The following is a 21,728-nucleotide window of genomic DNA, read 5'->3' on the forward strand; positions in this document are numbered from 1 at the left end:
TAAGCTTTTACGGGTCAGTACACACTTCACCAGAGGCACAATCACCTAAATAGGCACTTAGATGAGAGTCCTACAGTCCTGTCTTGTGTTTGTAGCAGAGAAGTCTCATACAAGGGCTCTACAAGGTTTGTTTATTGTTTTATGCTGTTATTTGTATTATTCTAAATTGCTTTTTAGTATTTTAAGTGCCTGTTTCATGGTTTTAAGGTTGCATATAGTTTAATTGTATTTTAATTGTATGTTTTTAACTACATGCAGTTTTATTTGTAAGCCGCCCTGAGTTCCAGTTTGGAAAAAGGGGCGGGGTAAAAATAAAGTTTCATTCATTCATACAAGCAGTACTTGCATCAGGGAGGAATTTGGGATGTGGGTGAGAGAGATGCCAGAGAAACACCCAGGCAAGAAGATAGGATATGTGCGTACAAGAGAAGAGACAGGAAGAAAGCCCACACTTCCCCCCATATAATTGGGATTGTCCTGATCCACAAGTAACACACAGAACAAAAAAAACCCCAATATAAAGTTGCACGTTACTCAGCTGCAGTCATATTGAAGCACATCATGTGGGCCAGTTTTTTTAAATTGTGTGATGACATTTTCCTAAGTACCATCTGTCACCACACCACCTGCTTCCATTAACAAGGCACTCCTCACTGGGTTGCCGGTAGGGCCAGCATATCAAACATGTTTTTGTGTGCTTTTAACCTACTGTTTTGCGCAAGTCTAGTGTACTGGAAAGCTTGTATCTAATAAAAAATAAATAAAAATGGCCACGCACAGCTAAACAAATATCTGTGGGCATGCCCACAATGGACCTCAGGTTTACAGAAGTCAGGGTTAGGGTTAGATAAGTACTAACTGAGCGGACGGGACAAAAGCACACAGTGCAGACACATCCCATCAAGCACTGCCCACTGGCATGGAATGGAAACATTAAGACAGGAGTTCAATTAGAAGCACTCCTGCGGGTGAGCACGCTCATAAACACACATGGAAAAATCAGGTCTGTGCAACCCACCATGTACTAACACTCTGGTGAGGACACAGCCTCAATCCCTGGCATCAGCAGGTGGGGTTGGGACAGATCCCCGCCTGACTAGCCGTGGTTCTCCTAGGTTCCAATGTAGATAACACTGAAGCAGATGGACCAATCATCTGATTCTGTATGACAGCTCCCTATGTTCCATCTTGTTCAGCATTCTGAGAAGTCCAAAAGCAGGATATAAAGGCAACAACAAGTATTGAGCAACATACTGCCTCTAAACTTGGAGGTTACACACAGCCATCATGACTAGTATCCACTGACAGACTTATCCTCTATGAATTTGTCAGTTTGCCTTTTGAAGCCATCTAAGCGAAAAGCATCACCACATTTCACGACTGCAAATTGTACCATTGGTCTCACCTGAAAGGTGATTTTCCATAGGAGGTGGGCCATCACTGTGGGAAATAGTTCCACCTATCGTGCGAAGGCAAGAATGTTTTTGAAGTCAAGACTAGGGACGTCATGCCCCTCCCACTCTCCAGTTCATTCGTAGCGAGTCTAAAAGAGATATCTAAAAATACAAGAACAAGGCCAACAGGCCCGCCAGGAAAATAACATAATAGTCACATGCATAACAACATGACTCTAACATAACTACATAACATAACAGAACTAAAAGTCTTGACTTCACTCTTACATTTAAATATAATATGGAAACAATATCATGTAACCCATTGATAAAATCACTAGTCATCCTCCAACTGGGAGGGTCGTGATGGCCCCTTCCTATGAAAATCACCTTTCAGGTGAGACCAATGGTACATTTTCCATAGGAAGTGGGCCATCACTGTGGGATGTACCAAAGCAACCCATATAGGGAGGGACCACCCACATGTTAATCCTCATTAAGAACCTGTTGCAACACTCGTCTGCCAAAAGAAGCATCAGCAGAGGCATAACGATCAATTTTATAATGCCTTATAAACGAGTGTGGGGAAGACCAGACTGCGGCCCTACAAATATCGGCAACAGGAGCATTAGTGGCAAAAGCAGCCGAGGTGGCAGCTGATCTGGTAGAATGAGCCGTTATACTAGCTGGAACTGACAGCTTCAGGGACTCGTATGCTAAAGTAATGCATGCCCTTAACCAACGGGATAAGGTAGGATTGGATACTTTATGCCCCATAGACCTTGGATGAAAGGATACAAACAGAGACTCCGTTCGTCGAATCTCTTGGGTCCTAGACAGGTAGGTCTTGAGAGCCCTCCGGACATCTAACGAATGCCAAGCCTTTTCAAGAGGATGGGTAGGATTCGGGCAAAAGGAAGGCAACACAATGTCCTGGTTGCAATGAAAAACTGAATCGACCTTGGGACGAAAGGAAGGGTCAGTCTTCAGCACAACAGAGTCCTTATGGAAGACGCAGAGGTGTCTAGCAGAAGACAATGCGCCCAACTCCGAAACGCGTCTGGCAGATGTGATTGCAATCAGAAACAGGACCTTTAAGGACAGTATGCGTAGGGGCACAGTCCTGATGGGTTCAAACGGAGGGCGTTGCAAAGCCTGCAGAACTTTCGGCAAACTCCATGAGGGGAACCGATGGACAACAGCCGGAGAGCGTAGGGCGACTCCCCTCAAAAAACGTTTGATGAACGGATGTGAGGAAATATGATCTCCAGGAGAGGACACTGAGAGAATGGATGACAGAGTAGACGCATGTCGACGTAGAGTGTTGGGTCGAAGTCCCATCATAAAGCCACTATGGAGAAATTGGAGTACCTGGTGCACATTGGCCTGGGATGGATCGTGGTGGTGGGACTGACACCACTTGGAGAAAGCCACCCAGGTATGTTGATAAATTCGAGTGGTTGATGGTCTTCTCGAGGCCAAAATAATATCAATCACAGCGTCAGACAGTCCAGCTGACCTCAAGTGTCTCCGTTCAAACGCCACGCTGTTAGATTGAGCCAAGTAGGGTCCTGGTGCAGTACTGGACCCTGGGATAGGAGGTCTGGCGTTACTGGAAGTGTCCAAGGATCCATCATTGACATTGCCAGAAGATCTAAGAACCACGGTCGGCGTGGCCAAAATGGTGCTATCAGAACCAGCTGTGCCCTTTCGGTTCGCGCCTTCCTCAAGGTTTTGGCTAACAATGGTATGGGAGGAAAGGCGTACAATAGACCGTCTGGCCACGGTGTTGTCAGAGCATCCACTGCTTCTGCTGTTGAGTCCAGGTATCGGGCAAAGTACCTTGGAAGCTGGCAATTGTGACTGGAAGCAAACAGGTCGACTGAGAGGGCGCCGAACCGACACTGGAGACGATGGAAAATGGCTGGATGAAGTTTCCATTCTCCCGGGAAGACCTGTTGTCTGCTGAGCCAGTCTGCTGTCACATTCAAAATCCCTCTGAGGTGCTCTGCTTTCAGAGATTGTAGATGTTGTTCTGCCCAGACAAAGATGAGGGAGGCTAAGTCCTGCAGAGGACGAGACCTGGTGCCCCCCTGTCTGTTCAAATGTGATTTTACACACGTGTTGTCTGTTCGAATGAGCACATGATGCAAAGGGAACAGAGACTGAAAATGACATAGAGCCAAGTGGACAGCCTTTAGTTCCAGCCAGTTGATGCTTCGAGATCGCTCTGCGTTGGGCCAAACCCCCTGAACGTACTGGGAGTTGCAGTGGGCTCCCCAACCTATGAGGCTGGCGTCTGTGGTCACGACGGTTCTGCGGGGTTCTCTGAACGACGTACCCTTGGAGAGGTGTTGAACCTTGGTTCACCAGCGGAAGGAGAGGCGCAGAGCGGGGCTCAAACGAACTTTGCGATGGTTGGAGCTGGCAATGTCTTTTTGAAAAGGCAACAGAGACCACTGAAGGGGCCGAGTGTGAGCTCGAGCCCAGGGCACAATGTGGATTGTGGAGATAAACATCCCGAGCGCTCTGGCGAGAAGCATGACGTCTGCGGATGTTTGTTGCATCAGGGACCTTGCGATGCTTGTGATGGCAGTGATGCGATCTGGAGACAGGAAGACCATTGCCTGCATGGTGTCCAACATTGCCCCAAGATGTAGTAGGCGTTGGGTTGGTTGGAGATGGCTTTTGTCGAAGTTGACAAGCCAGCCGTAGGTCTGCAAAACATTGAGGGTGATCATTAAATGATGATGAGCCAGCTCTTCAGACTTGGACCGTATGAGCAGATCATCCAAATATGGGTAGATATGAACCCCTTAGGTCCGAAGGTAAGCCACTAGGATGAGTAGCACCTTGGAAAATACTCTTGGAGCAGAGGAGAGGCCAAATGGCATCGCTCTGTATTGAAAATGTTGGTGGCCAAAGGCAAACCGAAGAAACTTTCTGTGGGCTATGCAAATGGGTACATGGAGATACGCTTCCTTAAGGTCGATAGAAGCCAGGAAGTCTCCTTCATGCAGACTTTCGGTTATGGAATGGAGAGATTCCATTTTGAACCTGCGGTATGTTACAAAACGGTTAACAAACTTGAGATCCAATACCGCCCTCCAAAATAAATCTCGTTTTGGCACAGCAAATAGGAGGGAGTACACCCCTTCCGATCTCTCAGTTGTGGGAACTGGCTCTATTGCCGCTATGTGCAAGAGGTGATGTATAGCTGTCTGCATGATGTTGTGCCTGGCTGGTGCCCTTGGGCAAGGAGACGGGTGGAATCTGTCTGATGGGGTTGCCCAGAACTCTATGGTATAGCCATAAGTGAAGAGGTCCCTGATCCAGGGGACCGTAGTAAGGCGCAGCCATCGATCTCCAAAATTAAGTAATCTGCCACCTATGGGGAGGACGTTAATACTACTTGTGTAGGCGAGGACCTCCCCTATATGAGGACGATGAGTTGCCCCTGCGCCCTTGGTACTGACCTCTGCCCTGGAAGCGTCGGTTCCAGGAGTCCCTGAATGCGTTGGAGTCATAGGGTCTGAAATCGCGGCCTCGTCCTCCTGGCCGCGTTCCTCGAAAGGGCTGGTTAGAACGAAAGGAGGGAAATCGCCTGAAGGGCCTGTGGTCGAAGTTCTTGACTGTGGCTAGAACCGGTTTGTGGGCGTCTTTTGGATCAACCAGAACTGCCTTTAGAGCTTCCTCGCCGAAGAGTAGAGAGCCGGAGTAAGGAGCCTTGGACAGGTTCAATCTGGCCGCTGAATCAGCTTGCCTGTGGCGAAGCGAGGGGGTGCGACGAGCGACTATTTGAGTCGTCATGGCTCGTGCCCCTAATTGGGTGGCATCCAAAGTGGCATCGGCCACAAAGGCTGCTGTCTTACGTAACTTCAATAGTGCTCTTTTGAAGGCGACAGGATCAGGGTTATCATCCTCTAGAAGGTCATCCAGCCACATCATAGATGCTCTGGAGAAGATGGAGGCTGAGGCGGAGGCACGCATGGCTAGGGCAGTGGCCTCGTGGTTCTTGCGGAGGGCGAAGTCTATTCGACGTTCAGTAGTATCTTTTAGGTGGGATTCCCCTTCCCTGGGCAAGATAGATCGTGAAACGAGGCGAGCGATCGGTTCATCTATGCCAGGGACATCTAACTTGGTGGCGAAGTCTGGGGCTAGGGCGTAAAGTCTGTCAGCCATGTTCTTGAAGCGTCGAGCTTTGAGCGGGTGGGCCCATTCTTCGGAAGCTAATTTGGCAATTGGGTCCGGCACCGGGATGTAGTGTTCAGTAGGTGCAGGGGATTTGAGGACCTTGGCCCCTTTGAGAGTTGGAGCGGACGAAGTTGAGGGCGCAGTCTGGAGACCAAGGGTATGAAGTACCCTACGTGCGAGCGGTTGGTAATCTGAGGTATTGAACAAGCGATACGATGTATCCTCCTCATGATCTGAATAGTCGCTCCAGTCGTCTCCTTCAACATGGTCAGTGAAAGTTAACTCCTCCGCATACGAGGCTTCGTCCGTATATCTGCCTCTGGCTACATCGAAGGGATCTGGCGAGCAGGAAGGATGAGCAGCATGGAACGCACGTTGGTCCATGTTGAGTGGGGGTATGGCAGGAACCTGTGGTAGTGACTGCATTTGTGTGAAATAAGCCAGCATGGCTTGGAGTTGGGAGAGGAAATCAGGAGACAGCTGCAGACCAGATGTGTGAGATGTATGTGCCTGGTGGGCTATTGGAACAGATGTCTGAGGCGGTAAGCCAGAGGTAGGTTCGTTAGGCGAACCGTGAGGGGGAAAGCCAACAAACTCTTCCTCGTCAGAGGCAGTAGCAGGAGAATGGAAAATATCACTTATGTGTGTCTGTGCTGTGGTGGTTGTTGGCACAGAGACATAACGAGGGCGCTTTGGTTTACTATGGCTGGAAAGATGTTTTGTCTTAGCCAGTGCTTTGGCATGTCTGGTCTTAGACGTGTTAGTATGTTGTGGCTTGGCTGATTGTGGCATGTCTGGCTGATCTGGCACCATGTGTGTTGATGGTGACATGCCTGGCTGTTCTGCCATCTTATATGAACCTGGGTGCAGTACACTGCCACGGAGGGGGCAGGATGTAAAGACCCGAACTGGCACAGCGTACTACCACGGAGGGGGTAGGATACACTGGCAGATGGCGAATGCACTGCCACAGAGGGGGCAGAATGCACAGAGGTATCAACGTTAATATAATATAGGCTGTTTTAGAGTTGGCACACTCAGATTAGTGCTGTAGGCTGGGTTTGGCTTGTTCACGGCCCCATAGGGGGCAGGATATGTAATGTAAATCAGATTTAATACAAGTCAGCCACTGATATTAAAGCTCCAGCCTTGATAATGTAATCCAGCCACTAGGATTAAAGCTCCAGCCTTGATAATGTAATCCAGCCACTAGGATTAAAACTCCAGCCTTGATAATGTAATCCAGCCACTAGGATTAAAGCTCCAGCCTTGATAATACAATCTAGCCCACTAGGATTGGAGCTCCAGCCTTAATAATACAATTCAGCCACTATGATTACAGCCACAGTAAAAATGTGTGTAAATCAGCCTTGTGTAAGTTTGTCAGCAGCACATATACACAAACATACAGATAGATAGCCTGCAGGGGAGGTATCCGAAGCTAAATAGATGGTAACAAAAAAGGCGGGAATTTTGAATTTCAAAAAATGGCGCCCGGAAAAAAAAACGGGCGGGAAAAAACGATCAAAAAGGGGGCTGAGGGAGAAGGAGCAATGGCGGCCGTCGCAAGCGCACTGGGGGAAGGGCTGGCCAGCACGGACTCGCCGAAAGCCGCAGTAGCGGTTGGAAAAACTCTGGAAGAGCAGGTAGAGGAAAAAAAACGGCAGCCGCCGCAGAGAGAGCCGCCGTCGCGGTCTGTAAAGCCCTTCGCAGTGGGATTTAAGCCACGTAGCGAGGGCGATCTGCGGTAAGGGAGTTACGGCGGGAGCCGCAGCTGCAAGCTCCCGCTGAGATCGGATCAGCCGCAGCCACGGCAACGATCGGGGGGGGGAGGGAGGGGGATTCCCCTTCCCTCACAAGCGATCAAAAGCGATCAAAAGGAGAACCGCAGCCGCGGTCACTGAGGGAGCCCCCTGGCTACGAGGGGGGGAGGGGGCTTGAAACTGCAAAAATAAAGAGAGCCGCAGCCGCGGTCTCAGAGGGAGCACCCCAATCAAGGGAATAAAAGAAATTAAATAGCCCTGAGGAAAGGGGGAAGAGAGCCGCAGCCGCGGTCTCTGAGGGGATCCTCAGTAGGCTAGACACAAAAAACAGAAAAAAGGTTTTGAAGAGAAAAAGACAAACAAATACGAGACTTAGCTAAATGCTACGTGAAATTCCAATCTTGTTCGTACAAAGGCAAGAATGAACTGGAGAGTGGGAGGGGCATGACGTCCCTAGTCTTGACTTCAAAAACATTCTTGCCTTCGCACGATAGGTGGAACTATTTCCCACAGTGATGGCCCACTTCCTATGGAAAATCTACTAATTAATTATACGCTATGTGAAATGTACTGCCTTTTGTCTGTCCTGAATCTCCTGCCAATCAGTTTCAGTAGATGAACCTCAGTTCTATGAGAAAGGGTCTTCTATCCACTTTCTCCACGATATGAATTATTTTATAAACCTCTTATCATATAACAACCCCCTTTCCTCATAGGAAAGGTGAGCCAGCCCATGGTTTGACAACTGAATAATGGGCACAGGAGAAAAGGTTGCATGAAGTAGAATTTATCAGCCCAAATGTTGGCTAGAGGATTCCACTACTCATATTCAACTCAAGTGTTAGGATGGACATGTTTCTACTACTGTAAGGGAAACATCTATAGACACAAGGGAGGAAATATGGATTCCACAAAATTTCACGTTAGGTAACTCTCTAGAGCAGTGTTCTTCAACTTTGGGTCCCCAGATGTTGTTGGACTACAAATCCCATCACTCCTAACCATTGGCTAAGCTGGCTAAGGATAATAGGAGTTGTAGGCCAATAACTGGGGACCCAAGGTTGAAGAACACTGCTCTAGAGGATTAGCCAAGACACAACCACCACTCTCTGCTAAGAACAGCCAATGGGTTTAAGTTTAAATGGTTCACTTGCTTATACACTACAAGCAAAATTTGGGGGCATGGTTGTGACTGTCTTCAAAGAAGGCCTTTCTATGTATTATCACACGAGGAAACATCAAGCTAGCATTTCCAGTATACAACTTTCATATCTAGTTTTCTTGGGTCCATGAAACAAAATCAAGTGTATTAATTGCAAGTCACACTTCACACAGTAAACTTCACCTAAATGCCTGCGAGGGACATCTCCAAATAGGTCTTTCACCATAGCCATGGCCTGATCAGATCTCTCCAGGACATCCTGTAGCTGGTACTGATCAGAGAGAATCTAAAAGGAGGAAATCAGAGGACACATACATTTTGTACTTCCCTTTCCTTTCCTATTCCATGCCCAACCTCCAAAATAGAACAATATGCCACTATTAATAATCAAAATAATATTTCTGCCTGTATCATTGTAATGCCTGGGCCCTGGACTTGCAGGTTTGAGGGATACCAAGGAGTCAGTAAGGCAGATTCTAGGTCTACTTACAAGGAGAGTTTATTGAGTAACGTACAAGCACACAGGCGTACCCAATAAGTGGAACAAACTGCAAGGCTCTGCACGAGCGCTTGACCACTTTGAACGCCTCACTGGGCATCAAGAGGGGCTTATATAGCAAAATCTTTGGCAAGGCACACAATGGTGATGGATAAATGATTAGTTGCTATCTTACATCAAATCACTGCTTCTCAGCATAATACATGATTAACTGTCCTATATCAAGCGAAGCATTAAAAGAGATTCTATGAATACATCTATTGGCAAATACCTGCAATTACAACAATTGATGGCTACTATCTTTAAAGGATCACAGCATTTGATCTTGAAGCATCATAGCCCTTGATTGATTATCTTGTTTTCATACATTCAAAGTGATGACATTGCACTAAGTGGCGCTAATTGGCACTACTAGCCAGCAGATCATCTTGACCTCTTAAAGCTACTCTTTTGGCAGCCTTAGCTCATTAGCCCTCCTAGATAAGGCTTGGAACTGCTATCCTTGGCAGCACATCAGACAGCCAGACCACTGCTTGGCAATGCCAGCTTGTTAGCCCCTCAGAAAAGGACCAGATGAGCTATGAGCTAACCGTATTGACCGTCCTTTGACCTATCTTGCATGCTGCCAAAATGAGCTAATTGGGTACATTGGCAGTTCTTTGACCATCTACCAAGCTGCCAAAATGCTAAATCATTGCAGAGGCTGACAGGTACCAAGGCTCAAAGGAGAGGGAAAATCACACACAAGCTTCCATGCCTAAAGCAGCTTTATATTTGCCCTTATATTAGATTATATTGCCCACCAGCGTATACAATCATCCATGAATGGTACCTTTTATTTAGACCAACCTGTGGTCAAAATGTAATATATAAGCAGCAATGCCATGATTAACTCAATAAACAACACATGCAAAAATGCTTCTACATGTGATAAGTATCCTTTGAAATTCCTTTATGCCAGTCACTCTTTAGTCCCCATATAGAAAACAATAACCCTCTTTGGCTTATTTGTACAGTACTGTCATTAGCTGTTTCTTTGAAAATGATGCTATGACTTCCCACATGAAGACAACAGTTTAGTCCAGAGAATAACAATAATGTGTAACTTATCCCTAAGAGCAGACTCCGTAACTGAAGACTGGAAAGTGGCCAATGTAGCACCAATTTTTAAAAAAGGGATACAGGGGAGATCCTGGAAACTACAGGCCAGTTAGCTTAACATCTGTTCTGGGAAAGAACAAGCCTTACTGAAGTAGAACCAGAATGTCCTGTCTCACTAACCTATTAGAGTTCTTTGAGAGTGTCAACAAGCATATAGACAGAGGTGATCTGGTTGACATCTCTCTTTTGCTAGGAATGTGGTAGAAGACACTGAAAAGAAAACACTAGCGTGCATTTCCACACTGGTTGCAGAGGAGATGGTTTCCTTTCCCCCTTTAGCCAGCAAAAAATACAACTTTTGTGAACGTATTTATAAGGTTGAAGCAAACCATGAGTCTGAATATGTCTACTCCATTAGATGGCTCCAGACACAGAAAAAAAGGAACAGTTCATCAGGGAACCTTGCACAGCTGCAAATATTAAAAGGTAAGCTGGATCTCAAGTAACTGGGGGAAAGGAACTGTGCATGCCACCATGCAGAGTTCTTCCCCACCCCCTAGTTGAGTTATGGATGGTGCCAGTTAGTGGCCTAGAATAGTTGAAAATATCAAGAACATGACATATACTGTAGAATCAGATTTCTGTGCATTCTGAGAGAAACTGCAAAGACTGACTATGTCAGCTACAAGAAACCTCTACAATTTCTTACCTCTCTCATCAAGGTCAGTTTCTTTTTTTCCAGAGATTCTGGAGCTCTTGGTCTCTGCTTCTTCCATTTGCTCTTTAATGCTTTTTCTTGCAGTTCTACGTGTACAAGGACTTTATTTTTTGACTTGTGCATTTCATGTCGTCGGATCTGGAGAGGGAGAGGATATTTTCCTCAAATGTGGGCCAAGGAACAAATTAAGGCGATGACAGTGACTGTACCATACTAGATGGCTTCCTATTGTTACACATCTGTACATTGGGTCCTGGACCAAAACTAGCCATAAGGGTCACTATCATCATGGCATATCAGACCGCTACAAAAGCAAAAGCTCAACACTTAACCAAGCTAAGGAACAGACAAAGCAGTAACCCCGTCATTCCTGCCTTAATGAGAACAAAGTGTAGCTGTTAGCAAAAGCAAAGTGCACCTTGCCAGTAACAGGCATGCTTACAATATACATTAGCTCATAAACAAAAAAGATATTTTACATGAGCCTTGGCATTTGGTTATTGTTATCTTCCCCCGAACCCATCCACTGGAGTGCAGAGTACCTGTTTCTTGCAGATGGCAAAAGCCAAGCCACCTTTGACTGTTGTGAGTAGGATAGTTAGGGCCAGAGCATTCTGATCTACATCAAATTGTGCTCAGAATAATAATAATCTATATTAATTTGCACACAGATGCTTTAAAATCATACCTCCCAAATACAGATGGGATTTCATCCCATGCATTTCAAATGCAGTGAGTGAGTGAGTGAGTGTGTTGGGGGGGGGAGGGGGAGAACAAGCAACAGAAGAAAATGGAAGGGATAGAGAAATGGGGTGACAAATGGGACAGCAAGTAGTAGTCATGAAATGGGGTGGAGACCTGTGCTCTCAACAGCAGAAGAAGCAGATAGAGGATGCTAATCCCCTGCACACCTGCAGCTTAATTCATCACAGTTTGCCTCCCCTCCCCCAGTCATTTTTCTCTTCACTCAAGCTCCAACACTGGGCCTCGCCCTCTACATTACACATGATTGGGACAGATCCAGATTTAAAAGAGCAGGTCTACTGCTTTTCTGTATAATAAGACAACCCAAAGTGCCTCAACCATGTCAAGAAACATAAATTTCCAGCTTACAAGATCCTCAGGAGTTGCACGATGCACAGTGAGATCATGAACAGTGCTCTGCAACAAAATATATCAAGAGTAAGAATAGTACATGAAAACAAGTACATCAAATAAGTATGCTCTATCTATGGAAAAGTCAATTCTAAACCCCATTCTAGCACAACCAAGAGACTAGAGGGTGGGGCTCGCTCCACAGTTGAGGAAACTCACAGCAAAATGTTGTACTGTGACACCCCCCTCCACCTGTGGACCCCTCTTCCACCCATCTGGACTTTTAAATATAGTAATACTTACCTTTTTAATTTATTTTTAGTGCTTTCATGCTGAGCAATTTACATCAGTTTGCACCTCCCAGCCAGCATCTTGGAGTTACCCCAGGAGTTTAAGTCATTCCAGAGTATTGTATGTGGAGAAGATGGCCACCATCACAAAAACATGATAGCTGCATGTTCTTGTGGCAGCGACATCCTTCACTCCCCACCTGGCAATTCTCTAGGATGTTCCTGCAGAAAAATCCAAGATGGTGGCTGGAAAATGCTCGGCATCAGAACACACAAACAAAAAATTGAAGGTAATTTTTCAACATTTTATCAAGGGGGCACAGAGCACGAATGGGCCCTCCAAGAGTGCTTGGGCCCTAGCACCTGCTTGATCTTGATTAGTGGTAGTGCCAGGCTGGTGGCTGACTTGTTTCTAAATAGCTTCCATTGAGCCCTATGGCATAAAATAAACAAGTTTCAGTCTGGGGAACAGGTAGATATAAGAAAAGGCTTGCTTCTGACTCCACATACTGGGATCGCAATACAGAGGGGCCTGCCCCAACAGTGTCCCAGAATGCATGCGCAGATTCCACTAAAATACTCACTAAGGACACTATGACAACTACTTCCCATCCCTGCTCTGGTGAGTGTTCCTTTTCTCTTCTCCCACAAAGTGACAGAGCCACTAAATGAGCAGACTCGAGTCATTTAGATGATTTGCGTAACCTGGAGATCTAGGAAGCTAGGCAATTCACTTTGAACGAGTCCTTGGGAGTGGAGTGAAATTAGTTTATTTGCTAAATCGGAGCAAGCAATGATTCCAGCAATGATTTGCTTTCAGTCACGGATTAATAACCTAGCTCAGGCATGGGGGAGCTATGGTCCTCCAGATTTTGTTGGATTTCAACTCCCATCAGCCCCAGATTGCATGGTCAATGGTCTGGAGTGATGGAAGTTGTAGTCCAACAGTATCTGGAGAGTCACAAGTTCTCCATTAAAGACCTACATAAAAACTGAGTTATTAATACATAACTTCATTCAATGAGATTAAACCATTACCTAGAAAATACATACAGTATTGCTGAAGGATTGTAGCAAGACTGGACTTCACAAATGGATAGAAAATAATGATTTGTATCAAGACCAGAAGGAATATATGGACTCCTGTGGATACCTTAACTTCTTTGGCTGACAGTCATCCTAGGAGGAACAGTGCTAGATGCACTGCAATTGGGAACATCATTTCCATGGGGTAAACCTGCTCACCACCATCACCAGCATTGGATGACCTGGCAACAACTGAAGAGACTCCCCCCCCCAATCTGGAGAACAATACTTGGTAAGATTCCCAAAATCAGAGGCATTTGTTGTTGTTTTATTATGCCATCTGTGACACACTTCCTACAGTCATTTTACACAATTTTCCAGACTCTACTCAAGTTTGGCCAGTTTTCAAACTGAGACAAAATTCTCCATAGAGAAGTTTCCCCTCAAAAGGGAGAATTTTGGAGAAGATGGACAAAAATTGCAAAAGTTTTGAAGGCAGAAGCACTTAAGACTTTGTGAAAGACGTTGTTTCTTAAGCTTCCTTTTACTTTTCTGTTTTTGCCACCTTCACAAGGGCCAGCAGATGGCTACTATTCCCCCTCCTGGGATGTCTCAGAGCAATGCTACATCATGATGTAGGGGCACTCTGAGGAAAAATGGTGGTTGTCAGGAGGACATGTTTAACTCTGCAGAGGACTGGGCTGTAAGTTTAAGCTCTATCATCATAAAAAGCAAAGTTTTGAATTATACAATCAGAGATAATATGCTTGTCAAAACCAATTTACTAGCTAACCCTCGGTTGATCAAGTGGGTTGGTGGTTCCCGAGATCGGATAACTGCTCAGTTGTCTGCTTTGGATGGGGTTGTACTCCCTCTGAAAGAGCAGACTTCATAGTCTAGGGGTGCTCCTGGAGCCATCTTTGTTGCTAGAGGCCCAGGTGACATCTGTGGCTAGGAGTGCCTTTTACCAGCTTCCGCTGATAAGACAGCTGCGGCCATTTCTGAACTGGGATAGCCTGACCACTGTTGTCCATGCACTCATAACCTCCAGGCTAGATTACTGTAATGTGCTGTATGTGGGGCTGCCTTTGAGGTTGGTCTGGAAGCTGCAACTGATGCAAAATGCGGCAGTGAGACTGCTCACTGGGGCAGGGTATCGCCAACATGTCACCCTGCTGCTGAAAGAATTGCACTCACTGACCATTAGATACCCGGCCAAGTTCAAGGTTCTAGTTTTGGTGTACAAAGCCCTATACAGCTTGGGACCAGGATACCTGAAAGACCATCTTATCCCTTATATACCCAGCCAATCATTGCGCTCTGCAGGTGAGGGCCTCCTGCAGATACCATCTTATCAGGAGGTTCATTCTATACAATATAGGAAACGGACCTTTAGTGTGGCAGCACCTACCCTGTGGAACTCCCTCCCCTTAAATATTAGGCAGGCGCCACCTCTGCTATCTTTTCGGCGCCTTTTGAAGACTTTCCTCTTCCAGCAAGCCTTTTGAGACCTATCCCAGTCTGCGTCTGTGTTAGAATTGCTTTTAATATGTCTTTTAATATGTTTTTAACTCTTATTTTTAAAAGATGTTTTTAAAGTTGTTTTTTTTTTAATGTTTTTAACGCTGTTTTGTCTTAATGTATTTTAAGGTCTTTTTGTGATGTTTTAAAGTGTTTTTAGTGTTTCTGTTTGCCACCCTGGGCTCCTGCTGGAAGGAAGCCGGGGTATAAATAAAATAAATAAATAAATACTGGACAGCAGGATTTGGAAAAGCAGAGTTTGCCTTGCTCCTTGGTCTCCTGAGACAACAGCCTCAGTGATGGGTATAAGAATATGATATGGTAGGCAAAAAGAATGGGAGAGGAGATTATTCAATCAGAGACGATCTTTCCATCCATTATCTACCCATCACACCTGATAATAAGCCTCTGGAGTACCACAGTAACCTCAGCCAAGAACCAGAGCACATCATACTTGTGCCACGAGGATGCTGCTTCATTTCATTTTTGAGCTCCACTTTCCGAGGAAGGTCACACCATTTTAACAAAACAGTATGTTTGTTAAGGGTGCTAACTCTGTGAAGGGTAAACTATAGTTTCCAGGATTCTTAGGGGTAAGTCAAGTGTTTTAAATTTGCTTTAAATGTATGGTGTGCACTCAGTCATCTGTTCATGTACACCAGGGTTAGAATGGCTTCAGTCTGGATTCTCTACTTTTTGTTGCTGTTATAAGGAGATTCCCTGTCGGCCACTGATGTGTTTTAAAATTTACAAAGCAAGGAGGGCTAGTCAGGATCTCTTCAAAGTTAAGCCATACGTTGTCAGGGTTAGGCAATAGTTCTCATTTAAGGACAATTACAACAAGCATAAGCAGCACAACCAGTAGGTTCTTGGGGCTGTCAGAAATAGACCAGTGACCTGTGATCTACATTGTGCCCACCTCTGCAATACACAAATACATCTGAATGCTTGTAAAGATGATTACTGGTAAATCAAGCGACTCGAAAACAGAAAATAGGCAATGAATTATCTTAATATAAGAGTTCAACTTTTGCCAATGTTGGGCTCTTAAGGCAAAATGAACAGGTGAACAAACTCTTGCAAGTTACTTCAGGGAGATCGGGGGCTGCTGACAAGGGCTGCACTTCTAAAAGTATTAGGAAAGCAGAGTATAGCTGTGCTACAATGTACTGTGCACATATACAGAAGGAAATCCCCTATACTTAAATCAGGCATATTTCCAAGCAAACATGCACAGGATTAGGCTAAAAAAAAAAGCAAAAAAAATGTTTAAACTCTCATGTACTTTGATGGTCCAGGTTCTCACATTTTTGTTCATTTACACCTAAAATCCCCCCTCTAGGATGTGCATCTTAATGAAGTGAGGGGATTTGAGAATGTCAAAGAAGCTGAGAAGCTATTGCCTTAATATCCCATGCAAGTAAAGTAATGTGCAAGATTCTACAACAAAGGCTCTTATTATATATGGAGTGAGAAATGCCAGATGTCAAGCTGGATTTAGAAAGGGAAAAGGCACCAGAGATCATATTGCAAACATATGTTGGATAATGGAACTGACCAAGAAAATCACCCTGTGCTTTATAGACTGCAGCAAAATCTTTGATTGTGTAAGTCACGAAAAACTATGGAATGCTTTAAAAGAAATGGGGGTGCCACAGCATCTGATTGCTTTAAAAGAAATGGGGGTACCACAGCATCTGACTGGCCGAGAAGCTACTGTAAGGACAAAATATGGAGAAACCAATTGGTTCCCCATTGGAAAGGGTGTGAGACAAGGGTATATTTTATCACCCTATTTGTTTAATCTATGTGCACAACATATCATACTGAAAGCAGGATTGGACCAAGATGAAGGAAGTGTGAATATTGGAGGAAGAAATATCAATAATTTAAGGTATGCAGATAATACCATACTACTAGCAGAAACCAGTAATGATTTTTAAAAAATGCTGATGAAAGTTAAAGAGGAAAGCACAAAAGCAAGACTACAGTTAAAAGTCAGCAAGTCTAAACTAATGACAACTGACGATTTATGTAACTTTGAAGTCAAAAATGAGGACATTGATCTTGACAAGGATTATCAATACCTTGGCACAGTCATTAACCAAAATGGGCTATGACTGGGAAGGGTAGTTATGAGAGAACTGGAAAAGGTCCTCAAATCCAAAGATGTATCACTGAACACCATAGTCAGGATCATTCAGATCATGCTAGTCCCAGTCTCTATGTATGGATGTGAAAGTTGGACTGTGAAAAAAAGTGGGTAAGAGAAAAATCAACTCCTTTGAAATGTGGTGTTGGAGAGCTTTGTGCATACCATGGACTGCAAAAAAAGACAAATAATTGGGTGTTAGAACAAATTAAACCAGAACTATCATTAGAAGCTAAAATGATGAAACTGAGGTTATCATACACATAATGATAAGACATGGTTCACTAGAAAAGACAATAATGCTGGGAAAAACAGAAGGGAGTAGGAAAAGAGGAAGACCAAAGAAGAGATGGGTTGATTCCATAAAGGAAGCCACAAACCTGAACTTACAAGATCTGAACAGGGTGGTTCATGACATATGCTATTGGATGTCCTTAATTGATAGGGTCACCAAAAGTAGTAATTGACTTGAAGGCACCTCTCTCTCTCTCTCTCTCTCTCTCTCTCTCTCTCTCTCACACACACACACACACACACACACACACACACACACACACACACACCTACACCTGAAATCAAAGATATACTCTAGATCTGAGGCATAAGATACAAACTGACATACTGGACTATTACAAAGGGTCCATACAAAGAGAGTAGAATTAATTCCTCCATAAAGGCTAACCAAAAATCATGAAGTAGTATAGGATCTGAGATCTTCTGCACCAGGCAAATCGCTTCCTCCGTATCACATTAATCTTGGACACACTTCCTGGGAGTAAGCCCTACTGCACATGAGTAGTCTTCTGAATAAGCATGCCTAAAATTAGGCTGCATGCCTACTACAAACTGTAGTGTAGGGCTTCCATTATACCACCCCACCCCTTTTTCTCTCAACATTTGTGGCTTTGTTTTGTTTAAATTTCAAATCCATTGAGAAAATCTACCCTCCTCCCAATCCATGCTTGTTTACACGCAAATCTGCGACTCTTAATCCGCACTGATGGCTAGCTAGTTCCTTCAGAGACGGTAAAACTACTGTTCTCGGCCTCGTTTGCTCGCTCGTACTTACATCCCACTCATGTTTGGCGGAAGGCTTCTTCCTTCTGGCCTTAGGCGGGTTCCTTTTGCTTCCTACTGGCAAGCGACTTACTCTCAGCAGGGACATAATAGCGGCACCAACCCACCTAGGTCTATGCCTCAGTTTCGGTTGCGGGGAGAGAGAGAGAGAGCCCAACAAAACTCAGGCGGCCAGCTGGGCGAGCAGGCCTCAAAACTGCCGCCGACGTTAGCCCCGCCCCTCGCGCCAGTTGCCACGGCAACCCCGCCCGGCGCATGCACGGAAACCCTCGGTGGTCGGGCAAGGGCGCTGTAAATACGATTCTCGCCTGTGAAAGGAAGGCGCGCGTGGAAAGAGAGCCGCAAAAGATTGTAACTCTACGTGCGGTGCGGCAAACTAGAGTGATCTCTGGAAGGGAACCGAATGCTATTCGGGGGAGGGGGGGGAGACCACTTCCCTATACCACTTCCCTATACCACTTCCCTATACCACTTCCCTATACCACACGACTTAGTATTAATGTGAATATCAGATTCACCCAACCTGTGTGCAGAGATAACAATGGTCAAGTAGGAAAAACGCAAAAATTGGCTAAACCCGTACAATTGTCCTAGTCACAGACACACCTAAGCGATAATTTACTACAGGGAATTGGCTTCCACCCTATTATGGTTCTGACGGGCTTTAACGAGAGAGCAAGGAGTGAATATGAGGACAGTGAGTGAGAGGAAGAGGGAGAAAGTGAGAAATCCTGTTTTTTTACAAATATGAGTAGTGTTTCTTCCTGGTTCTTGGATTCTTGTTCTATCATTAAGCCTGATAATTCAGACCCATTCTTGGGAGACATCCCTCTCCAGCCATGGTCCCCTCCCCCCAATGGTTTAAATGCTTTCCCTCTTGTGTGCAGAATCAGGCTTTGGAGGCCCTTTGGACAGGTTGTTCTAAGTGGGCCCAAGTCTTTGCTACTTTGGCCGCTGCCTCGTTCTCTCTCCCTGGCCCTCTGGGCCCGCATGACCAGAGGAACAGGTGTCGCAACAGCAGCTGTTTCCTCTCCTCCCTGCTCTCTCCCCCTTTAGGAAGGGTGGGGAAAGAGGCAACAGGACAGACCTGCAGGGGTTGCCAAGCCCCCCCCCCTTGAAGGTTGGGTCTTGGGAGTTAATGTCAACCTTTGACTTGCCCCTAGACTTCTGGACTCTAGAGAGGGGGGGTGATGCTGAAATTGATCCCATCTGAAGCTGCCCACTGTCAGTCAGTCATTCTTTATTGCAGATGCCAAAAAGGTACTGCAGTCTTGAAAAATATTATTGCTGAGCTTACAAACAAAAATAAAATCTGAACCTTTACAAAAACAGCAACAAGAGGCCTTTATATTTTTTTTCCTGATCCCTTCAGTGCTGCTATCTTTTAATAACTGGGATTTGTTTAATTTGCTTTTGTTTATTTATTTGATTGATGGATTGATGGATTGATTGATATCCTGCCCTTCCTCCCAGCAGGAGCCCAGGGCTGCAAACAAAAGCATTAAAAACCCTTCAAAACTTCATAAACACAGACTTTAAAATACATTGAAACAAAACAGCGTTAAAAACATTTTTTAGAAAAGCTCTGAAGACTCTTAAAAAAGAAAAAAAGTTAAAAACATATTGTTTTTTTAAAAAAATATTTTAAAAACATACTCAAAAGCAATCCAGCACAGAGGCAGACTGGAATAAGGTCTCAACTTAAAAGGCTTGTTGAAAGAGGAAGGTCTTCAATAGGCACTGAAAAGATAACAGAGATGGAGCCTGTCTAATATTTAAGGGTAGGGAATTCCACAGGGTAGGTGCCGCCACAGGCCCCTGACAATACGGAAAAGCTCCACTGGATGACTACTAGAGGATGCGATGGAGGTAGAAAAGTGGGCCTACTCTGCCGCCCTCACCATCACACGGTAGGCACGGTTATGATGTTTTACTCATGCCCAATCAGCCTCACAGCACGTCTTTCGCCACTTGCACTCTAATCGTCATCCAGCCTGTTTCATTGTCCTTAACTCACTGGTGTACCAAGCTGCAAACCAGATTCCACAATGCCACGGGCAACTGTGTCAAGAGCCCAACACACCTCGCTGTTCCACAGTGTGACAAGGGCTTCAACAGGGTCACCTGCTCTATCTGCTGGGAACTTCCCCAGGGCATTCAGGAATCCTGTGGATTCCATTAGTCTCCAGGGGCGGACCATCTTAATCTGTCCACCACCCTTGCAGGGAAGAATCAGAGCCATAAGTCTAAACTTCACTAGGAAGTGATCTGACCATGACAATGGGGTGACATCCACCCCTCCCATTTCCAGACCACCCCTTCCTCCATCTGGAGCAAAAACCAAGTCGAGAGTCTGCCCTGTGCTATGTGTCGAGCCGGTAACAACTTGAGACAGCCCCATGGTTGTCATGGAGGCCATGAAGTCCCAAGACTCAGCTTTTTGGTTATATTTTATTGCTTTAGATACAGCTTGGGGGATCTCTTGCTTCACTGATAGAAGATGAAGGGCCCAGAGAAATTATTTCTCTTCCCACGTGTTCCAGGAGACCTTAGGAATCTGTGGTTGGTGGTAAGACTGGTTGGGGATGAAATAGCTAGGAGGCGTGGCCAAATTGGAGTGAAAGGAGAGGCCTGTGGAGAGTATCATCTGATGTATGTGTCTGGTCCTTCGTAATATCCCTTGTTACAAAGGGAATCATCTTTTAAAATAGGAAGAGCATTACAAACCTTTATATTAATAACAGCAGCAAACAACCTCTTTTTTTCGTTTTTTATTATTAACTTTTTTTGATACAGAATTACACATTAATTACAGCCTCCAAATATGAGTACTGCTTGACAAAAATAGAAAAATTATATAGCCAGAACTAACTTGAAACTCCCCCCTCCCATTTGTTGCAGAATATTGAATTTAAAGCCCATATATAATAGAGATCAGAAAATTCTTAAGATAAAGTTAAAAAACAAATATAGGACACATACATGTATCAATATGAGTTTTTAAACACCTATCATTGTCTATCAACTTATAAATACTAAAACAAAAAAGACAAAATTAACTCACATACAATGTTAGGTGTTCCAGATTCGAGCGTAATGTGGTGGAGGCTCTCTACCATGTTCTTTTTGATTTAAATAGATACCAAGTTTCATAGAAATTGTTGTTCTTGGTGATACCTTGGGATACTCTCAATTTGATCGTTAATTTTTCCATGAAAGCAAGATACCATGTTTTTGTCAGAGAGTGGCGATACTGGGAACAGAGATTTCTGAGTGAGCCTATACATGTGTTTGAATCTTTGCTAAAGATTCTACCTTCCCTGCAAATTAGTCAGACAGAGACTTTAAGCTTTAAAATAAAAAATAACTACTTTATTCTGGAAGTACATACTTGATAGGAAAGAGTCCTATATCTAACTAACTAGCTAAGTTGGAGATGCAAACATTAGGCTTAGTGTTTGCCCTCATGCTTGGAGGAGAGGGAGAGACAAAGAAAATATGTCTGCTCTCCCTCACAAGAGAAAGAAGAAAAAGAAGGAAGGAGGGAAGGAACTGGGATTAACATCCTATGCATATCAGTCTAGCAGGAAGGGAGAGACAGCAGGAGATCAAAGGACAGGTATAGCCTAGCAACCAGAAGGTCTCCTTTCTAGCTACCCCTTTTAACCCCATACAGCCTCAACCCACAAGTTGGAGTTGAACCACATATTCCAACAGTTTTCCTATACCAATAATT

General features: G+C 44.8%; 2 protein-coding genes across 3 annotated transcripts in view; both read right to left on the reverse strand.

The window, feature by feature from the left end:
* The window catches only part of SPICE1 (spindle and centriole associated protein 1), a 46,259-nt gene extending 27,909 nt beyond the window's left edge, over positions 1–18,350 (reverse strand). The window contains exons 1-4 of one of the 2 annotated variants that reach the window (XM_061638139.1): positions 17,985–18,350; positions 11,945–11,992; positions 10,823–10,969; positions 8,697–8,799 (exon numbers count right to left, since the gene is read on the reverse strand). In XM_061638139.1, the coding sequence (XP_061494123.1) occupies positions 8,697–8,799; positions 10,823–10,969; positions 11,945–11,992; positions 17,985–18,080 (394 nt within the window). In that variant the 5' untranslated portion in view covers positions 18,081–18,350. The remainder of the gene's footprint in view (positions 1–8,696; positions 8,800–10,822; positions 10,970–11,944; positions 11,993–17,984) is intronic. The other variant, XM_061638131.1, reaches the window with a different exon arrangement.
* On the reverse strand, positions 1,679–7,189 carry LOC133385309 (uncharacterized). Its single transcript, XM_061628089.1, has 2 exons — positions 4,871–7,189; positions 1,679–4,111 (listed from the first exon to the last, which is right to left on the reverse strand). Exons 1-2 carry the CDS (start codon positions 6,435–6,437, stop codon positions 1,881–1,883), a joined length of 3,798 nt encoding a protein of 1,265 aa, XP_061484073.1. The 5' UTR covers positions 6,438–7,189; the 3' UTR covers positions 1,679–1,880.
* Positions 18,351–21,728: the final 3,378 nt, after the last annotated feature.

This window comes from Rhineura floridana, chromosome 1 (genome assembly GCF_030035675.1).
Source record: "Rhineura floridana isolate rRhiFlo1 chromosome 1, rRhiFlo1.hap2, whole genome shotgun sequence".
Taxonomy (NCBI): domain Eukaryota; kingdom Metazoa; phylum Chordata; class Lepidosauria; order Squamata; family Rhineuridae; genus Rhineura; species Rhineura floridana.

Coding starts and splice junctions, on each gene's coding strand:
- LOC133385309 (XM_061628089.1), bottom strand. CDS start 6,437: ATGGCAGAACAGCCAGGCATGTCACCATCAACACACATGGTGCCAGAT. Junction 4,112..4,870: donor CCGACGCTTCCAGGGCAGAG/GTCAGTACCAAG, acceptor AATGTTTTGCAG/ACCTACGGCTGGCTTGTCAA.